This window comes from Tripterygium wilfordii, chromosome 16 (assembly GCF_013401445.1).
Source record: "Tripterygium wilfordii isolate XIE 37 chromosome 16, ASM1340144v1, whole genome shotgun sequence".
Taxonomy (NCBI): domain Eukaryota; kingdom Viridiplantae; phylum Streptophyta; class Magnoliopsida; order Celastrales; family Celastraceae; genus Tripterygium; species Tripterygium wilfordii.
Window position 1 is genome coordinate 5,916,929 of NC_052247.1, and position 19,800 is coordinate 5,936,728.

Consider the following 19,800-nt stretch of genomic DNA (forward strand, 5'->3'; position numbering starts at 1 on the left):
TTGAAATGATAAGGTTGTATTTTTAAAAATAAAAAATGTTAAATTAGAAGGAAAAACTAAAAAGAACTTCAATGGACCCTACATGTCCCCGATCCAACAACTCCTATGTACAAACAAACCCACCTAAGCCACTCAACCAAAGCAGTTTTTCCTTTCACAATTCACCGTTACTTTCTCCCCGCGCCGGTAACCGTATTAAGAGCTTTCTTGCTTTAAATACTGCGATAAAAAGACTTGAAATATAGTCGTTGTTTGCATATACTGAGCCCAACCAATATTGCACTTGAATTATTTCTCACACATTGTTTGATTACTGAAAAATCTGCTAAAACAGAACCACACCTGTTTTTTTTCCTGCTTTTCTGGGTACTTTTTCAATGAGCCTTGTTCAAATTCATTAGATTTTTGTCACAAGTACCTTTTCACACTAATTCCTCCTCCGCTGTTTCCTTCTCCTTTCTGGGTTCTCTTCTCATTGTGTTAAGTGTAATTCTTCTTTTGTGGGTTTCTGACAGAGCTGAGTTCTGCTTGAGTGGGGGTTCTATTCGGATCTGGAAAACTCAAGTAAGTCTTGTTTTTTTTTTTCCCTGTTTTGTGTTGTTTGTGAGGTGGGTTTTTGTGTTTTTTTTTTATTAATTGTAAAAAGAAAGCTGAAATGAAACAAAGAATATACCTGTTTGAGGTGTTCAGAGGTGTTCATTCCGAACACCTCTCAACCTTTGACCGTTTCAGGTCTTCAAGACTGTTGAGACAAAACCTCTGTTATATATAAAAATCCTAATACCTCTCAACCCCTCTCAACCCAATACCTCCCAACCAACACCTCCAAACCTCCAAACGGACGAACCCTAAAGAACAAAAAGAGAAGAAGGTGAAATAAGACACTACTGTTTGTTCACAGAATTTACAATGGCAGTAAAGTGTGACCCTTTGACCATAGGCGCCATATTCAAAGCTCGAGCTCATTCTTTATTGCAAAGTAGCGCAGAGTCATCTCCCACTTCTATAGACAATGATCTCGGAATCTGTCTTTTCTCTTTTTTCTCTCCTCTTTACATTCTGTGTTCAAATTTTTTAAAATTTAATTCCAATACTTTTTTGTTTCTTTTTGTGTTTAAGTTTTCAATTTCTTGTCCCCTAGTTTTGGCGCATAAACATTTGTTTTACAGGGAGGATTACACTCAAAAGGAGCTCGCGGAAACTGCTCGTTTTACGCTTCTCCAAGTGCTAGATAGGATCTGCAGCAAGGGAAATGCGAGCTCAGTGTGTTCTCTGGTACATTCTTTTTCTGGGTGTGTTTATCTTTCAGGGAAATGCAGATCCAGTTGAGGACAAGCAAGCATTGCTTGATTTTGTGAACAATCTCCCTCACTCTCGCTCTCTCAACTGGAATGAGAGCTCTGCTGTGTGCAATCACTGGACTGGAGTGACTTGCAGTGAAGATAAATCTCGTGTAATTGCAGTTAGATTGCCTGGTGTTGGATTTCATGGCTCAATCCCTCCCAACACTCTTAGCCGTCTATCAGCTCTGCAGATTTTGAGTCTCAGATCCAATGGTATTAGTGGATTTTTCCCTGATGAATTTTTCAAGTTGAAAAACTTGTCCTATCTTTATTTGCAGTTCAACAACTTCGTTGGTCCATTGCCATCTGATTTCTCTGTTTGGAAGAACCTCACCACTGTGAATCTCTCAAACAATAGATTTAATGGTACCATCCCTTATTCCCTTTCAAATTTGACTCAACTTGTGGCTTTGTATCTTGTCAACAATTCCCTTTCTGGAGAGATCCCAGATCTTCAATTGCCCAATTTGCAAATCATAAATTTATCCTACAATTATTTTACTGGTCCTGTTCCGAAGTCACTACTAAGGTTTCCTAGTTCAGTTTTCGCTGGTAACAATGTGTCCTACCAGAGTTCTCCTCCTATTACTTCTCCAGTTGTTGCTCCTGGTGAACCAAATCTGAAATCTAAGAATACTGGAAAGGTTCGTGAGGTAGTACTGTGGGGCATTATAATTGCTTGTTCTGCTCTTGGGCTAGTGGCATTTGCATCTTTCATGGCTGTTTGCATTGTGAGAAGAAAGAAGGGAGATGGGTTACCGAGGAAGTTGCAAAAGGGAGGACTGTCACCGGAGAAAGCCGTTTCAAGGAATCAGGATGCAAATAACAGGATGGTTTTCTTTGAGGGTTGTAGCAACTATGCATTTGATTTAGAGGATTTGTTGAGGGCTTCTGCTGAGGTTCTGGGGAAGGGAACCTTTGGAATAGCATATAAGGCGGCCCTAGAGGATGCAACCACTGTAGTGGTAAAGAGGTTGAAGGAAGTCGGTGTTGGGAAGCGGGATTTCGAGCAACAGATGGAAATTGTAGGAAGTATTAGGCACAAAAATATCGTTGACCTGAAGGCCTATTATTATTCCAAAGATGAGAAGCTGATGGTGTATGATTATTACAGTCAAGGGAGCGTCTCTTCCATGCTCCACGGTATGCTTCTTTCTCAGTTTTTGTCATTTAAATTTGATTGGATATACAAGAGTGGCATTTATATTACATAAAAGGCATAAGTAAACTTACCACAATTTGTGGCTTTTCTGTTGACTGATTAAGTAATTATTTGTATACATGCTTGGCTAAAGTCTGTCAGCTTTATTTGGGCTTCCGTTACATGATATGGTCTTGAATCTAAATTGTTTGCTTGTGTCTTGTGAAGTGCCTGAACATAGATGCCTAGAATTTAATCTTGGGAACACAAATGACAATGTATTGATTCCAAGAGTTGTTGCTGCATGTGTACTTGTATCTTGTTCTGTATGTTCACCTGGTTGGTTATACATGAATGCAAATGTAATAGCTTATGATTATATATCACGCAAAGGATGTCTACCTTGACTTAGACATTTGAATATTGCTTGCTGATTCTATTGACTTGGACAACGCTTCTCTGAATGCTCTCGGCGGGCATTCTTTGGTACATAGGAAGAAGATATATTTATTCCTGGGTAGAGGATAGTATTCTCAGAGAACTTTTTCATACCTTGAAGTGGTTTGAGGATTGTTAAAAAAAACATATCTATATATAGATAGATATATGTATATATATCTATACAGAGAGGAAGTTTGGACTGAAATAGAGTGCAATTGTAAAAATTTCAAGATAGTTAAGGAAATGTGGCATTTAGATTATGAAGAAAATAGATGTACAGTTCAGTTAAGGGTGTGGTATCCTCGAACAACTTTATCAAGCACATAATTGGTTTGAGGTAGTGAAATAAAGAAGCATCCGCACTCACACCCATGCTGACAGGAAGCGTAGGCCCACACTGAGGGCAACTGCAAAATAGGTTCTATGTGGCATGCGGACAGACACATGCATGCGCAAGCATACACACTCAGCTGACAGGAATCATGGCCCTACATTCAGGGAAACTGCAAAATAGGTTTTGTGCAACCAATCCTAGATAATTAAGACATTACAGCAATGCAGCATTTAGAGTAAGATTAATCAAAATAATCGATTGCAAGGGATTTCTTGAGTTTAGAAAAGATTTTAATGTCTGAAGCATGACTTTGAAAGGCTTGCTCTCTATGCAGTATTTACTTGTATTTGCAATGTCAGCACAAGCATTTGTGTTAAATTCTGACCAGGTATGATTATATCATTTCATTGTGAAGAAATAACATCATGCTTTTCTATGGTAGTTTTGAAATTTTAGACTAATTTCAGGTTGTTGGAATTTACTAACAGCTATTTTAGAAAAGAGGATTAAATTATGCTCTAGGAACATAACCATGCTAGTTACTTGTTTCCTGCAAGAACTCGACATATTTACTGTGGTTGTTACTCTCTCACCAGCTCTTCTGTGAAATCCTGTTACGGAATGTAACTATAGTTTTATATCTATCAGTATGTGTGCGATTCTGACATTTTCTAATGAGAACAGTCCAATGACTGTCGAAAAGATTACTTGTTTTAAAGCAATCCCGAGCTCAGGGCAAGAACTCACATGGCTCTTAGAAATTGTTTTGAACTTGCAAGAGTTGTTCCTCAAAATTTTTAAGTAGTTCTTCAATAACATGCACCACAGAAATCAAATGGTAGATTGTAATCCATTTTTTTCACTATCCCTTTTCCTTTTATCACTTAAAGCATTACTGCTAAGCCATCTGATCTTTATGCTCATGTAATTTTGCAGGCAGAAAGGAAGAAGATCAGAAACCTATAGATTGGGAGACCCGAATCAGAATTGCTATTGGTGCGGCGAGAGGTATTGCCCGCATCCATGCAGAGAATAGTGGGAAGCTTGTTCATGGTAATGTTAAATCCTCGAACGTCTTTCTCAACTCCCAACGGTATGGCTGTGTGTCTGATATTGGTTTGGCAACCATAATGGGCCCACTTGCCACACCAATTTCTCGTGCTGCTGGATATCGAGCCCCTGAAATAACAGACACTCGAAAAGCTACACAGCCGTCTGATGTCTACAGCTTTGGGGTTGTGCTACTGGAGCTTCTCACTGGGAAATCACCTATCTATACTACTGCTGGTGATGAGATTGTCCACTTGGTCAGGTGGGTTCATTCAGTAGTTCGAGAGGAATGGACAGCTGAAGTATTTGACCTGGAGCTATTGAGATATCCAAATATAGAGGAAGAGATGGTGGAAATGCTACAGATAGCCTTATCTTGTGTAGTGAGGATGCCAGATCAAAGGCCTAAAATGGCAGACATCGTGACCATGATTGAAAATGTGCGAAGGATTGATCCTGAAAATTAGCCATCTTCTTGAAACAGATCTTAGAATTTGACAACTTCGCTAGTGCTTGGGAGAGAATCCTGAATTTTATTGTGAACCAACTTCCACCCGTCTATTTTTTTTTTCCCCTTTTGGAACCCTATCTAGGTTGGTAAAAGCAGCATCTAGATTATTCTCAACATGGTGTTTTGGCTCTCCAAGGGAACAAATTCAGATAATCTTTTTGTCAGTTTATTCCTAGCGAGGTAGAAGATATATCAAGCTAGATATTGATTTACCTGGAAATTCCTTACTCTGCTATGGTTACATTGGCTTCTCAAATGTTAGGATTTGATGCTCCTCTTAGGGCAATCATTGACCACTGTCATGCCTAATCAGAATGCTGAATGTACACAAGACATGCGAGAGAGATCAACGTATTGTATGGATTTGTTATGTAGGATACACATACAACGGTAGGTGCTTTGTTCTTACAAGATTTTAAGAGGTTTTTCATTCTTATATGGGAAAATTAGGGCCTAGTTATTAATCAACAAGGTGAAACCATGATAAGTTGTATCACGCTACAAACAATGTGTGAAGACAATGAGAGTGATAAGCTGGATAGGAGAGAGAGGGAAGCCATTACACACATGGTCAGGTCAAACACTCTTAGTAAGAGGCCTGGTCCAAGTTTAAAACTCTTTTATGTCAAGTGGTAGATCCATGCAAGCAAGGTGTTTTAGATTAATCAACCTTTGATCAATAACTATCTTCGGTTGGTGGCAAATTAGTGCAATCAAGCTATTATGAAAACTACTATGTGATAAGTTCTATAGAGGTTAGAGGTCCTCACTTCCTAAGATAAGATCAAGCGGGAAGGGGGGTTGAAATTGATTAATTCGAATTATGTGAAATGAATTAAATCTAAGTCATCCATCTCATCTGATTGTTGAGATTTAATCACAATTTATCACAAAGTACCCTTCCTCTCCCAAAAGCTTTCATCGAGAGAACCCTTCTCTAGTTCTCTTCTCGACCATTAGAGGGACGATCATCCTCATAGGCGACGGCGACCACTGATAGAACCCCGTTCGAACCTTAACCTAACAACAATGGTGGAAGAAGAAATACAAAGGAGAACAAGAAAACACACAGAGAGTAGAACTCTTCATTTCATTATCATTCATAAAACTGCCTATGAACTAAGCTAAACAAGTCTATATATTAATGCTAAACTGACTTATGCACACATAATGACCAATACTAATGTGACACGTGGATTTGCTAATTAGAGTAACTAGTAACCACAACAGCCCAGCTACTGAAATACAGAGTAAAGCCATTGGCTACAAACAACAATGAACCAAGTTCTTCTCAATACCCTCCCCTTGACAATTTCCTTGTCCACAAGGAATGAACAAAAATCTTCACGATCAAACTAGAGACGACCAATAGAAGAAGTCAGAGTTGGAAGTTAGGAAATTCGACAACAAATTCTTCATCCTCCCAATAGGTTCCTCCACATTGATCTTCAGAAGCTGTACTTTGAAACCATGTTCCATGATTCACGTCAATCTCTCTATGTCAATGACCTGCTTACACATAAATCCCAAAACTTCCCTTTCCACGATTTTCATATTCCTCACCATTTCCTCAACTGCATTAAAGCCAGACTTATTGGATAATAATAACCAATGTTCTAAAATCAAGCGCACTTTCTGCCGCAAGGATTGATAAGCTTTTAATTGGTATAACTTCCTCTCAACCAGAAAGACCTTTGTGATCCCATAGAAATCACCAAGCATTTGTGTCAAGTATCCTCTCCCAACTCCAAACTCAATCACTGTAGGGAGAACACCGTCTTCATCTCTGTAAGCCAAATTGATACCTTTTTGGTAATAAGCACTGTCAGCATTGATTCTTCTTTGGTGATAAGGTTGGATAGCCAAAGATTGAACATTCTCGAGAAATGGGTATCTATTTCCAAGCCCTTCTAGATTTTCTTCAAGAACAAAATGAGATGGGTCACATGGACATGGGATCCTCTGGTTGTGAGACCTTAGTCTGTGATTGCCACAGAACAAGGAGCCATGTAGAGGAGCATTGGCACATAATCAGTTCTTCTTGGGGAGCCAAAAATTATGACGAGTCTCCATACTATCAATCACTTATGACTTTCGTATTATAGCATGACAGGTGAAAATATCACTAATCCCTCTTCATCAGGAACTGAATGCAATGTTTCATGAGGAAGATAGTTTGGAGAAGCCAAATGAATGCCAACACCATGAGACCGACCATAAACATGTTCATTAGGCCTAAAATTTGATGAACCTTGATCTTCTGCCATAACTTGCTCTAACTTTGGAGACAAATGTGAATATTCATCTTACCTAAGCTGATCAACCTTCTTTGATGACTGGTACTTGGAAGACATAGCATCTTCATCCTCAAATGTTTGCTCTGTTAAAAGAGATGTAACACGGAGAAACTCCCACTGAGTGTGGAATTTTGCGAGAGATCTTGATTGCCTTAGTCCCTCATCTTGATTGACTAAAGCTTCATCTACATCTGTGTAAGCTCCAACTTCAGGATCCAATGGGAAACTATTGGTCCCATTAATTGTTTTTCGTATTGAAATCATATCAAAATGAAGCTTAGCAAAAATCCAAGAACATATTTCTTATTTTGGCATTTTCATAAATAGTTTGTGGGCACAATCAAATAACCCATGTTTTGTATGAACATTTAGCAATCCATCTACCATTTCCATACTACCATGTTGTTTAGACTTCATACTCAAATCTAGTTTGGAAACAAGAAAGTCTAATATGTGTAATCTCTTGCCAAGAAGTGGATAATTCATTACTTCATCAGCTTCACTTTTTTCGGTTGCAACTAGCATCTCACTATCATCCATAGTGGTTGAATCAACATTTCCAACAATCAACATAGTAGTAGATGACGTGTCCTTGACTTTGTCGTAATCCTCCACAGATCCAGAATCGTGATTGATCAATGCATAACGCAATCGTGCGAGACACATATTCAGTTTAGAATGTTTGAGTGAGTCGATAGATGATGACAAGGTTGTAAACTTGTCATGAACAAAGCTTTGAAATTTGTCCATGGCTGCAGAGAGTTTTTCCAACCTTTGCTTCAAGAGTTGAAACCCTAATTTCAAGATTTTCTTCAAAAACTTGATTTCCATGGTAGCAGCACAAAAACAATGGATAATTACACAGGAAGGGAATCGTAGGCTTATCAAACAGAATCAAGAACAAATGTACCTTTTTTCAACATTAACCTATCATTGGAAAGGAAACGTAGGAATCACCTTAATCAATCAAATGAAACCTCTTTCGAACCTTAACCGATCACAAGAAGGGAAATGTAGGAATCGTCAGCTCTGATACCAATTGATAGAACCTCGTTCGAACCTTAACCTAGCAACAATGGTGGAAGAAGAAAAATAAGAAAACACACAGAGACTACAACTCTTCATTTCATTATCATTCATAAAACTGCCTATGAACTAAGCTAAACAAGCCTATATATTAATGCTAAACAGACTTATGCACACATAATAGCCAATACTAATGTGACACGTGGATTTACTAATTAGAGTAACTAGTAACCATAACAACCCAGCTACTGAAATACAGAATAAAGCCATTGGCTACAAACAACAATGAACCTGTTCTTATCACCATTATCACCAATAACAGTGACCTCGATTATCCTCTAGGATGACAAACTAATCAACATCTGATTTCCTCTTGGGAACCCGCTTGTTCTTCCATCAGTTCATCTACGGGTTTTTTTTTTGTTTTTCTGGGTTTTTATTTCAAATCAGTGCAACCCATAAAATGGTCGAACTGGTTGGTTGAGGCAAGAATTGATCGTCGCTCATCGTCCACGATTGCCCTCTACGGAGAATCAATTTAGGAGGTATGTAGAAGAGGGAATGATAAAAGAGAGTCTTATAATCTGATTTTTAATTTGACAAAATATGATTAAGTCGTCCATTAGATGAGATGGATGTTCACTATTTAAAAAAGTTCACATAATTTCAGCCCCCATCCCAGGTCAAGCATTGCCAACAAACTCAACACTTACAGTTCAACAACGTGATTCAACAAGTTTATCAATTCTATCCTTTTGTTTTATTTGTTAACATTCTGATAAGGATAGAGCTGATATCTAATGTTACAAGTCAGTTATATGTATTCTCATATATAAAAGCCTATATCATGTAAGCTTATTCAATTAAGAAGAATCATTAACAAAATTATCCCAGTTTCTTTATTCTAATTGTATATGAAAAGGTTACTCATTTTATCTTGGTATCGAAGCTTAGATCCTTCTTTCTTTCTCTTCAAATACAAATCCTTCACTTACACAATACATCCGATTCACACATAAACAAATTCCACACAGATACAAAGCCTCCTTTAAAGTCATACACCAATTCGCACAAACAAAAAAGACTAGTCACAATCTCAATATCAGCAACTTCATCACTCAACACTCAGATTCTTTCCACTACCCAGTATGAAGGGAACAAGCCTTGCCTTTAGTAGAGACTCAAGAGCTAGTTAATCGTCTTACAAATGACGAACCACTACCAATAATCATAGTTAAGAAACACATAAGTGAAATAAGATGGAAAAACTAAAGAATCATCAACGATATGATAAACCAACCCATAATTCACTATATGGAAGAGAGCTTACCGCACTCTACGAGGTTGGCTCATCGCAACTCTCACTAAGGAAGCTCTAGGTCTGGTACAAGGACAAGAAACCTATCGTTCTGTATGGACCTCCTTCAAAAATGCCTGTACTCTAGACTCTTAGGAGCATGAATTCTCATTACGGCATCATTTATCAATTCATGACGGCATCATTTATCGTTTCTTCAAAAGGGTTACACCACATCAACCATAGAACACATTCAAACTTTCAAGTCAGTATGTGATAGCTTCACAACAAATGGCAAGTTAGTTCTAGATAATCAACTCAAAATCAGTTATGGAGTCCAAATCTTCATTTTACACTATTTTCCTCTCTTTTTGTCCTTGGCACCTACAATATGCAAATATAGTTTTCTTAGGCAATATCAACTCTTAATCAACTCAAAATGGGATGAACTTATGTGTAAAGAATGTAAAAATGTATGTATATATTCGACACATCACTTAACATTAATGAAATTTTAACTACCCGCCTTAAAGAAAAACTTACTTTCTGTGAGCCAATTAACTACTAAATACTCACTAAATCTTGAATTTTATGGAGATGGTTTTTGTGTTAAGGAACAAGAATCAGGATAATAGGTGATCACAAGAACGTACAAGGGTGATTTGTATGTCCTACACAACCCATTAGAATCCCATTTTTCACATCGATTTATGTCTGGAATACCATATTATGGCACAAAGATTGAGTCATCCCAAAGTGGGTACTTTCCTTTTCCTTAAGAATAAGGGATTTATTAATGTTCTAAATTCAAATAAATCACAATTGTTTTGTGATAGTTGTCAATTAGGAAAGCTTAGTACCTTTCAGTTGTTCTAAACTTTCAAGCACTGATATATTTGATAAATTTATTTTTGTGATTTATGTGGTCTAGCATCTGCATCATCCTTGGGTATTTTCTATCTTATGCATATTTAGTAGATTATTTCTCCGATATACATGGATTATTCCTCTCAAGGCCAAAACTGACTTTGTTGATGCTATCTTACTTTTGAAAAATACATTGACAACCAGTTTAACAAAAAATCAAGATTTTTCACTTTGATGGGGATAGTGAGTTTATTAACAATAAATTAAGATCCATTTTAGATCACAGGGAATCATTCATCATATATCCTGTCCTTATACATCCAAGTAAACATATATGGTTGAACGGTGATACAACATAATATGAGAGTTGGCATGACAATGCTTTTCCACAAAGGCTTCGCATTAAATCTTTGGGTTGAAGCATTCAATACTGCTACTTTTTTGCTCAATCGGTTGCCCTCATCTGATATAAATTTTGACACTCCATCCTTTAAGTTGTTTGGTACACAGCTTGACTGCTCCTCGCTTCGTGTATTTAGTTCCAAATGTTTTCCATACATTTGGGATAAAAGATCGAGCATATTTGATCCTAAAAGTATTCTTTGTGTCTTTGTAGGATACAACTTGCAACACAAAGACCATAAATGCTATCATCCTTTAACTAAGAGAATATTGATTTCACGACATGTTATCTTTGATGAATCAAGCTTCCATTACAAACAAAACCAACTCAATGGAACAACCCATCTTCTACTCGGGTTTAACATATTTTCAATGAATGGATGATTGATATATGTCCAGTTTCAAGAGGAAGCACCGACTCTCCAGTGACTACGAATCAACCCGCTTTTACAATAGATCAATCAACAATACCTAACAATTCATCCTTTCTAGAACTAGTAGAATCACAAACTCATATTGAGAACCTGTATCGTCTCCTATTACAACACAAGACCAAACAACTATTGATGATGACACGTATGCAGGATATTCCCATATCTCTAATATAAGCTCAACTATACTATGATAATGACACTAATTTTGCTCATTCTATTTTGTAGGATAATCAAATAGTAGGTGGTTCAAACTCAACTCACTCAATGATAACTCGTGCAAAGGATGTTATAATAAAACCATGTTAGATGAGTTGAGAGCACTGGATGATAAAGGTACTTGAACATTAGTTCCACGCACACCCAATATATATGTGATCAGCTCAAAATTGGTATTTAAGACCAAAGTAAAGGCTAACGACTCACTAGATAGACTTAAGACTCACTGAGCTGCCAAAGGATACCATCTAATTGATGGAATAGATTACATGAAAATATTTTCACCTTTCACTAAACCTAGGATCATTCGGATGGTGATTATTGTCGCTCTAGTTTAACATTGGCAAATTCGCCAATTGGATGTCAAAAACTCCTTCCTACATGGCTATATCACTGATAACATATATCTCTATGGATCAACCCCTGGAAAGAATGACTCTCAATGCTCACAACATGTTTGCAAACTCAAAAAGGCACTCTAAGATCTCAAACAACCGCTAAGAGCCTAGTTTGATCGTTTTAGCATTTTTATGTGTACTTTGGTTTTATTTGCAGTTTGGTAGATCCATCACTATTTATTTTTAATTCTAGGAACGATAACTTAATCTTGCTTCTCTACATTGATGATATGCTTCTCACAGGTTCTAGTGTTCAGCTTATTGACATATTCATCAACATTCTTAGCAACGAATTGTATGCATATGCAAACAAATTGTACATATTTGCATACAAATTGTACACACTTGCATACAACTATGACTATCCAAAAAAATGTGAGAACCAAACTGCCTTATCGGATCGACTGAAAGGTTGATTCTGTGCTTTAATTTTTTTTTTCGAACCCTCTAAGTAATCTATTTTTAGTGCATTCTTCAATCAAATTACTCCTCCTAGGACGGTGTATCTTGGGCTTGCCTATTACAAGTTTTTGTTATCAGAAGTGGAGGTATGGTGAGTTGAGAGGTAAATTATAGTCGAAGTTGTCAGGTTGGAAAGCCATAGTTCTCTTGTTGGTTGGTAGAAGTATGTTAGTTAACTCTGTGTTGTCTGCCTTGCCCTCATACTAATTTTCTTCAATAGGTTTGTAATTCTCTTGATGGAATTATGAGAGATTTTTGGTGGAGGTGGCAACAGGGGTGAAGGCATATATATTTAAAGTCGTGGCGATCTCTATTCTCTTTTTTGATAATCGAGAAACCATCAAGCCTAACATATCCTTCGGACAGCTGAGTGAGCATAAATCTTGGGCTGGCTAACCTGTGCGGAAGAACATTTTCCACTTGGTATTTAAAAATTTTCAACTATGAATTATACCATGCTTGCGAAGTTGGGTAGGAGATTTCTTCAGAACCCTCAATCCATGTGTTCTCACTTATTTCGTAAGAAATATGTTTTACCAAGGGTGAAGATTTTGTGACAGTCCTTATTTATAACTCATGGTTCTGGAAGTGTATTCTTCAAGGTAGAACAATCTTGGACTCAGTGACGAACCATATTGAAATGAGCGGGGGCACTTGCTCTCATTGACTTTTTGAAAAAATCATTAATGTATATACAAGAAGATATATATGCCCAATGAATTCCAACTTTACCCCCACTGAATTTTTTAAAATTAAAAGGTTTAAAACTATCTCTTACCTATTCTATTTTATTTTATACCTATTTTTTATATTCAAATGCTTACTCTTTCACTCACATTGGTCTCGATAAATCAATGTGATTATGTGTCGTACATATCTTATAAATAAGTGATTGCATTGGAATCTCTAATAAATTTATGTATTGGACCCAACTTATATTTTAATAGGGTTTATAGGTTTAGTTACAAGCGTCCCCAGTCAAAACATTTCAAGCTTCTAATCCATCCAGTCCAACTCATAGAGAACAATTGTGATAAATAAAGATGTGATATTTTATTTTTTGAAATTATTATTAATGATTATCTTTGTGCCATCCAAAATTTTTTTCCAGACCCACTACTTAGTTGTGTCAACAATCAGTCCACTACTTAGTTGTGTCAACAGTCAGTTCAAATCTTGGGTCTGTGACTGCTTGGAGTACATTTGTGTAAGCTAATGAGAACTAGTGGTGATATGCATATTTGGAAAATATGCTTGGATACCTTCGCATAATGGTTTCGGGCCTGTGCCCCATCCAAACTCTTTTGTTTCTTGATGGCTTGCTTGTCTCATTTTTGCATCTCTCTAATGCGAGGAGCTGACTCAAATAGGTTTCAAAACTATGGTAAATATTTTTCAAGTTCATTTGACTGATTCAAAGGGCTCAGACATGTGAATTTGAACATGTATTTCATCGTGAAATTTCTTAGTTCGGGATGATTTTAGTGGGGATTGCTTGGAGCTCTATCTCAAGTAGCAATCAAGAGTACATGATTAAAGATTTAGGATCATTTACTTGGTGTTGGAGGTTCCTTTTATATGAGTTGGAGAGTTTTAATTTTGGTAGGAGTAGATCTTTGCCTTCATGATTCTTAGGGGATTTCGAGGAGTATGAATCCCATCCTTGTTCATTTTCTAATCATAGTCGATCTCCTTCAGAACTCTTGGTTCCCCTTGTTGTTCTGTCACCCAGGATTTCTAAGGTGATGTTGCTCGGTTTAGTACTTAGATGTCTTCTTGGCTCATCCACACAGCTTAGATGTTATTTTCTCAACTCCATGTTGATCAGTGGCTTGAGGTAAGTGTGTTCAATACCTCAATCAGTTTGTCAGCTTAACCTCTTTGTGCCATGTGTCATACCATGTTGTCACATGTCAGCATTCTAGTGGAGCATGTTTTGCTATCATAATATGCCCCTCACACCTTTTGTTTGGGAGATCTGATTGATGGGGTGAAGGTGTATAATTATTACTTGCATTTATTATCAAGGTGTCTTTTCGAAAGCTGATATCAAGGGCTAGAATGAGATGATCTGAAGAGGTGAACCTTGATCCATGATGGGTTCCTCTATAATTATTCGATGTGTGGGGGGTATAGACTTCTTGGATCCTTTTCCGACATCAATGAACAATCAATACATATTGGTGGTACTAGACTATGTACAAAATGGATGGAGACTGTACCGTCACCACTGATGACTCCAATGGTGTACTGAAGTCCCTCTGCAATAATATTTTCACAAAATTTGGGATTTCACGGGCCATTATCAATAACATAGGTACGCATTTTTACAACTGTCCATTTAATTCTATTCTTGCTAAGTATGGTAGTACCCACAGGTTTCCACTCCCTATTGATAGCATGAAATTTCTATACAATTTATACACTTCCAAGTTAGGTTTCTATTTAGTTTTTGATGGAACTTGGTACATTTCATGCACTTATATTTTATTTTGCAGTACATCAAGCTCTACAGCGGACTTTGGAGTAAATCGTTGATATTTGGGGCATTTTTGGATCTAGAAAGGAAGAAACTATAAATGTGCGTTCAACCGCTCAAAGTGGAGTAAGCCAACCATATTGCAAATGTAGACTGCTTGAGCAGGCGCTTAAGTGGTAACGTCTATTGAATTGAAGGGTGTTCGAGTTGGTGCTTGAGCGATGTTGCGACTGTGCCCTATTGTTTTGAACCTACTTCTAGGAAAAATATAAAAGGACCTTTAGACAAAAATCATATATTTCTTGAACGACTACAGCCGCTTTGGAGAGACAAAAGAGTTTGAGAAGGACAAGAGATCATAGGGGAAGAAGAGAAGATTGGATTAAAGCTCTCCTTCAATTAGTTTTTCTCTCTTTCTCTAGTTCACTCTTTCATTATTATTTTCTTCCGAAATTTCTGAATATGTTGAATTGTACCATGTTTTGCATGAACTAAACATGTTTTGCTAAGGCTATGGTGTAGCCTAGCCATGATGATTCCGATTATTGACTTATGTTATTAAATTGATTATCAAATCTTGTTGAGTATCATTGTGCTTAATACTTTTGAATGCTTGATCACCATTCGAATGAATTGTTTTACATGTTGAATCAAGAGAGGATACATGTTACTTGCCCTTATGATATATACCATGAATTGAACGAAAGACAAAGATATGCCAACATGATTTGTGTGATTTTGCTATGAAATATCGTAGAACTTAATGTGCTCTCATGCTTTTAAATTCACATAGATATATCGTGTGTGAGTAATTTCAATTATACTCGAGAGCATGTTGGATAGGTTAGGGTATTTCACCGTCAATGAGAATTGATAATGATTTAATAGCATGTTCTTGATATTCAAATTGGATTTGTTAGGTGAATCATATGCCTTAGTGTTTCATAATTTGGTTAAATCCTTATTGTTGTGTTCATATTAGTATACTTTAGTTTAATTTCACAAAACAATCACTTCAAACTTTATTCGAATAATTTAGAAGTAGCATAATTTCAGTACTTAATAGGTGAATAGTTCTCATGGGATTGACATCTTATTTTCACTATATTACTTGAGCGATTTCATGCACTTGCGAATTTGCATAACACCTATCATCCGTAAACTATTGCACATGTTGACGTTTCAAATAGAGAATTGAAGAGAATCTTAGAAATGATAGTGAGCACCTTAAGAAAGAGTTGGTTTATGGGCAATACCGAATGGTATTCAAAACTCTTGTAGGTTATCGACTTGTCTATGAGAAGCTTTGACACAAAGTGATGGAGCTTGAGCATAAGATATATTGGGCTATCCAAACACCCAATTTCGACATGGAGGCCGTTGGGAAGAAAAGAACACTCCAATTAAATGAGACAGATGAATTTTGAAATGAGACGTATGAAAATGCGAAGATTTATAAGAAGCGCAAAAAGAAGTGGCATGATAAGCAAATTATTTGGAAAGAGTACTTCTCTCTAGAACAAAAAGTTCTTATTTTTAACTCTTGACTCTGACTCTTCCCTAGTAAACTGCAATCTCATTGGTTGATGTGCTAATTATATACATATAATTATACATCCTTTTACATGCAATCTTGTATCGTTTAGAGTCAATTTGGGTTTGATGCTGCTTAAGAAGTTGTTATTTGCACATTTTCGATCGATCAGACCACTTTATTGAAGGAATAACAGAGAGAAAATCTGATCGATAGGAGGACATTACCGATCGATCGGCCAATCCTAAATCGCGATTTTGAAGATTTTAAATGCCTAAAAATATCCCAAATTCATGTGGGTCCAGTTCAAAATGACACCAATGGGTATTCTAAATGACATTCATGTAAAGTGGGGTATAAAAGGGTAGTTTTTGTAGGGTTTTAAGACATTCTACAACTTTTGGAAAGATTGAAGGGTTTTGGAGTCTCTCCCTACAACAGCCATTGGAGCACTAGCAAGGGGATTTAGGGATTTTTCTTTATTTCTCTCTTGTTCTTGTATTTAATGACTACTATTTTGGATCTTATTCTGTATTCCTTGGTTATGAGGAATTAATCCTCTAACTAAGGGTCCTAATGAAACCCTTCTTTGAAGATTGAATGAAGTTAATTTATTGTTCTTGAATCTCTCTCTATTCTTGATTTTCTATGGATGTGCTTATTGCTTTCAAATGCTTGATCACCATTTGGATGATATTATGCCTAGGTTGAGAATGGAAGGAGATACCTAGGGTTGTAAGAATCCATAGAGAATATAGATTGGTTGCATGAATCATAGGAATATAGGTTTATGACCTATGCAATCGCTAAATGATTTTCACCGCTTTGAATGGGTTTTTGATACATTAATCCGATTGTTAGGAATAACAGGGATTTGTATTGAAAATATTCTTGACGTATCTAGGAATAGAACATTGAATAGGTTGGGAAATCGGTTGTCAACATTTGGATTGAGAACTGAGGATTATTAGATTAATGGAGTTCAATTGGATAAGAGGAGGTGAAATTAGGAACCCTAGTGTTTGACTCTCTTGAAAACTCTCTTTCATAATTGTTTGCTTGGTTGATTGAATTAATTACGAAATTGCTAATTAGTTGTTAATCTCTTTAAATAATTGCTTAAGTTGATACTTAATTGAATTTGCCAATACATCCTCTTGAGAACGATATTTTATTCACTCTTTATTACTTATACGATTTGTGCGCTTATAAATATTTCACATGACTGGTCAGGACCATTCACAATCTTATAGGTATTCCCATAAAGGGGGTTGACGATGGGTTCAACCGATCCTTCTGAAGTTCATCTCTCTAAATAAGTGGTAGAAAAAGATGTCTGTCACCCTCCCATTATCTACCAGGATCCTTAAGAAGGTGTAGTTCGCAATGATTGCTTATACACTATACTACTATACTACAAGTGTATGTCATGGGAAACTTGGATATCATCTGTGTCCCTATCCGAGAAGATGATTTCTTCCTCACACCTTCTCATCTCTATCCTTATTATGCCACTTGGTGATTTTGTTCAAGTGAATACTCTCCTTGCAGAGGAGTTTTCTCCACTTGTACCTACATGACATTGATGACCCCCGTAGTGCCCCCATTCCTATCCCGAGGTGAGTCATTATCTCTCCTTGGCAATGTTTCTTTTCTCTTTTCATCTTTATATTCATCTCTTCTTCTCTTTCTCTCTTTATCCAAAGTGAATTATTTGAGATAACCTCTTTTGATGAGGTTCTCAATTTCATTCTTGAGATGTCTACAATCATTAGTATCATGACTATGATTTTAGTGGAACCTATAGTACTTATCTCTAGGTCTTTTGTTCGATAGAGCCCTCATCTTCTGAGGTCACTTGAGGAGGTACGTGTTTCGGACTTCCATGAGAATATTGCGTAGTGAGGTGTTGAGACTAGTGTAGCTTGTATATCGAGGATTGAGAGTTTGCTTGAACTTTTTAGCAGTTTGGTCATCCCTTCATCGGTTCTCTCTTCCACACCTTCTTCCACTATCTGGTTTGTCTCTCTTAGATTGATCTCTTTCATCCAAGCTCTTTTTCTGGTCTAAGACAAGGCAGATTTATAAATCAAGTTCTCGTAGCTTCAGTCAGTGAGGTTGGAAAGCCTTGGGGAGGGCTACTTCGGTTGCCCTGAAAATCCATCATGGATTTGAAACCCGTGACGTGATCGAAGGAATCGATCTTCCCATATTATTTTTTCAAAGTTTGAACCTTTAAGTGGGCTAACATCTCAGCATTTTGCAGCTCGTGTGAAAATGGCTTCAGCAAGCCATCCTATACTGCATCCAGAAGTGCCCATACTTGGAGAGCTGCGATCTTCCGATCCATCATCTCTTCCAGCTATTTTTGTACGTCTTTTCCACAGGTCCTCTAAGGTGGATCTCCTTGGGTTCTTATTATGGAGTCTCTTCCTCGGACGTCCTGTCTTGGATTCGCCGAGCTAGAGCCTATCCACCTTGTTTTGGAGAGGAGTTGGGTTCTCCTACTGAGGGTGCTAAGAGGCGTTCATGTTCTTAGGGCAGGTTTGCACCTATTGCAAAAACTAGGTGAACCACTCCTGATTGACCGAAGCATTCGGCTGCTCGGGGTTATTCCCGTAAGGATTGCTCCCTGACGAAAATTTGTCCTCGAGTTGCCAAATAGGTCCTGGTTGGTCTTTTCTCGGCTGCATTCCCAACCAGTTCAAGTTGTTTTTATGATTAGATGGTCATCATGAACTTTCAAACCATAATTTCAGACTTTGTCTTAGCCCCTTGTAGTTCTTATTCTTTTGCCAGGACAAAAAAAAGAAAGAAATAAAACCTAATCAAATATAAACGGTCCAATCATCATTTCAAGTGTTTTTATTTGGTTTAGTATAATTTTCTTTTGAAAAATTCTCCGGTCAACCGATTCAACAACAAAAAAACTGGTTCACCATCAGTATTCATAAGAACATCAACCTTCAGCCTTTACTAATAGAGAAAACATGCATATAAATTTCAAATTTTGGACTGAAAATGAATGTTGACTTGCATTATTTATTAAAACACGAAACGAATATATACATGAACCAATGTATCTAGAAATTTTGTACGCCAAGAACCACGAGTAACTGAGATGACACTCATATATATGGTATCTCATAGAGATTTCGAATTCGAATCTCCCCTATCTCCTCCTTTGTACTCAAAAGAAATTTTGTACGCCCCCGGCAACCTAAATAATTGGTCAAGCACATCTATCCTGACTATACTTCAACTTGCGTCATTGTGTGAACATAAAAAACACATAAAATGAGGATGACTATTCCCATCAAACTTCAAAGTTCTCAAACTTTTCTTTCTTTATATTTATATTTGTCTAAACCTTTATTGATTCCCTATATATCAGGAAAAAGAGAGATTCCATCAATAGCTGCCTTTGAAATTGGGCCAAAGAGAAGAATCCATCACGGATTGATTAGTCGATGATAACATTGTTTTTTGGTATTTATGTTTGGACCTACAATTGATATAAATACAAAATTGATATATAAAATATAATATTTTTAATCCTAACCACGTA

The 19,800-nt window shown here is 36.9% G+C and overlaps 1 protein-coding gene across 1 annotated transcript; it reads left to right on the plus strand.

The window, feature by feature from the left end:
* The first annotated feature begins 1,024 nt into the window (after positions 1–1,024).
* Positions 1,025–5,211, plus strand: LOC119980577 (probable inactive receptor kinase At4g23740). Its single transcript, XM_038823334.1, has 2 exons — positions 1,025–2,486; positions 4,196–5,211. Exons 1-2 carry the CDS (start codon positions 1,253–1,255, stop codon positions 4,774–4,776), a joined length of 1,815 nt encoding a protein of 604 aa, XP_038679262.1. The 5' UTR covers positions 1,025–1,252; the 3' UTR covers positions 4,777–5,211.
* The last annotated feature ends 14,589 nt before the right edge of the window (positions 5,212–19,800 follow it).

Bases quoted from the DNA above. Each gene is read 5' to 3' on its own strand.
- LOC119980577 (XM_038823334.1), top strand. From the start codon at position 1,253: ATGCGAGCTCAGTGTGTTCTCTGGTACATTCTTTTTCTGGGTGTGTTT. The intron at 2,487-4,195 runs GTATGCTTCTTT...GTAATTTTGCAG, and splicing joins CGTCTCTTCCATGCTCCACG to GCAGAAAGGAAGAAGATCAG.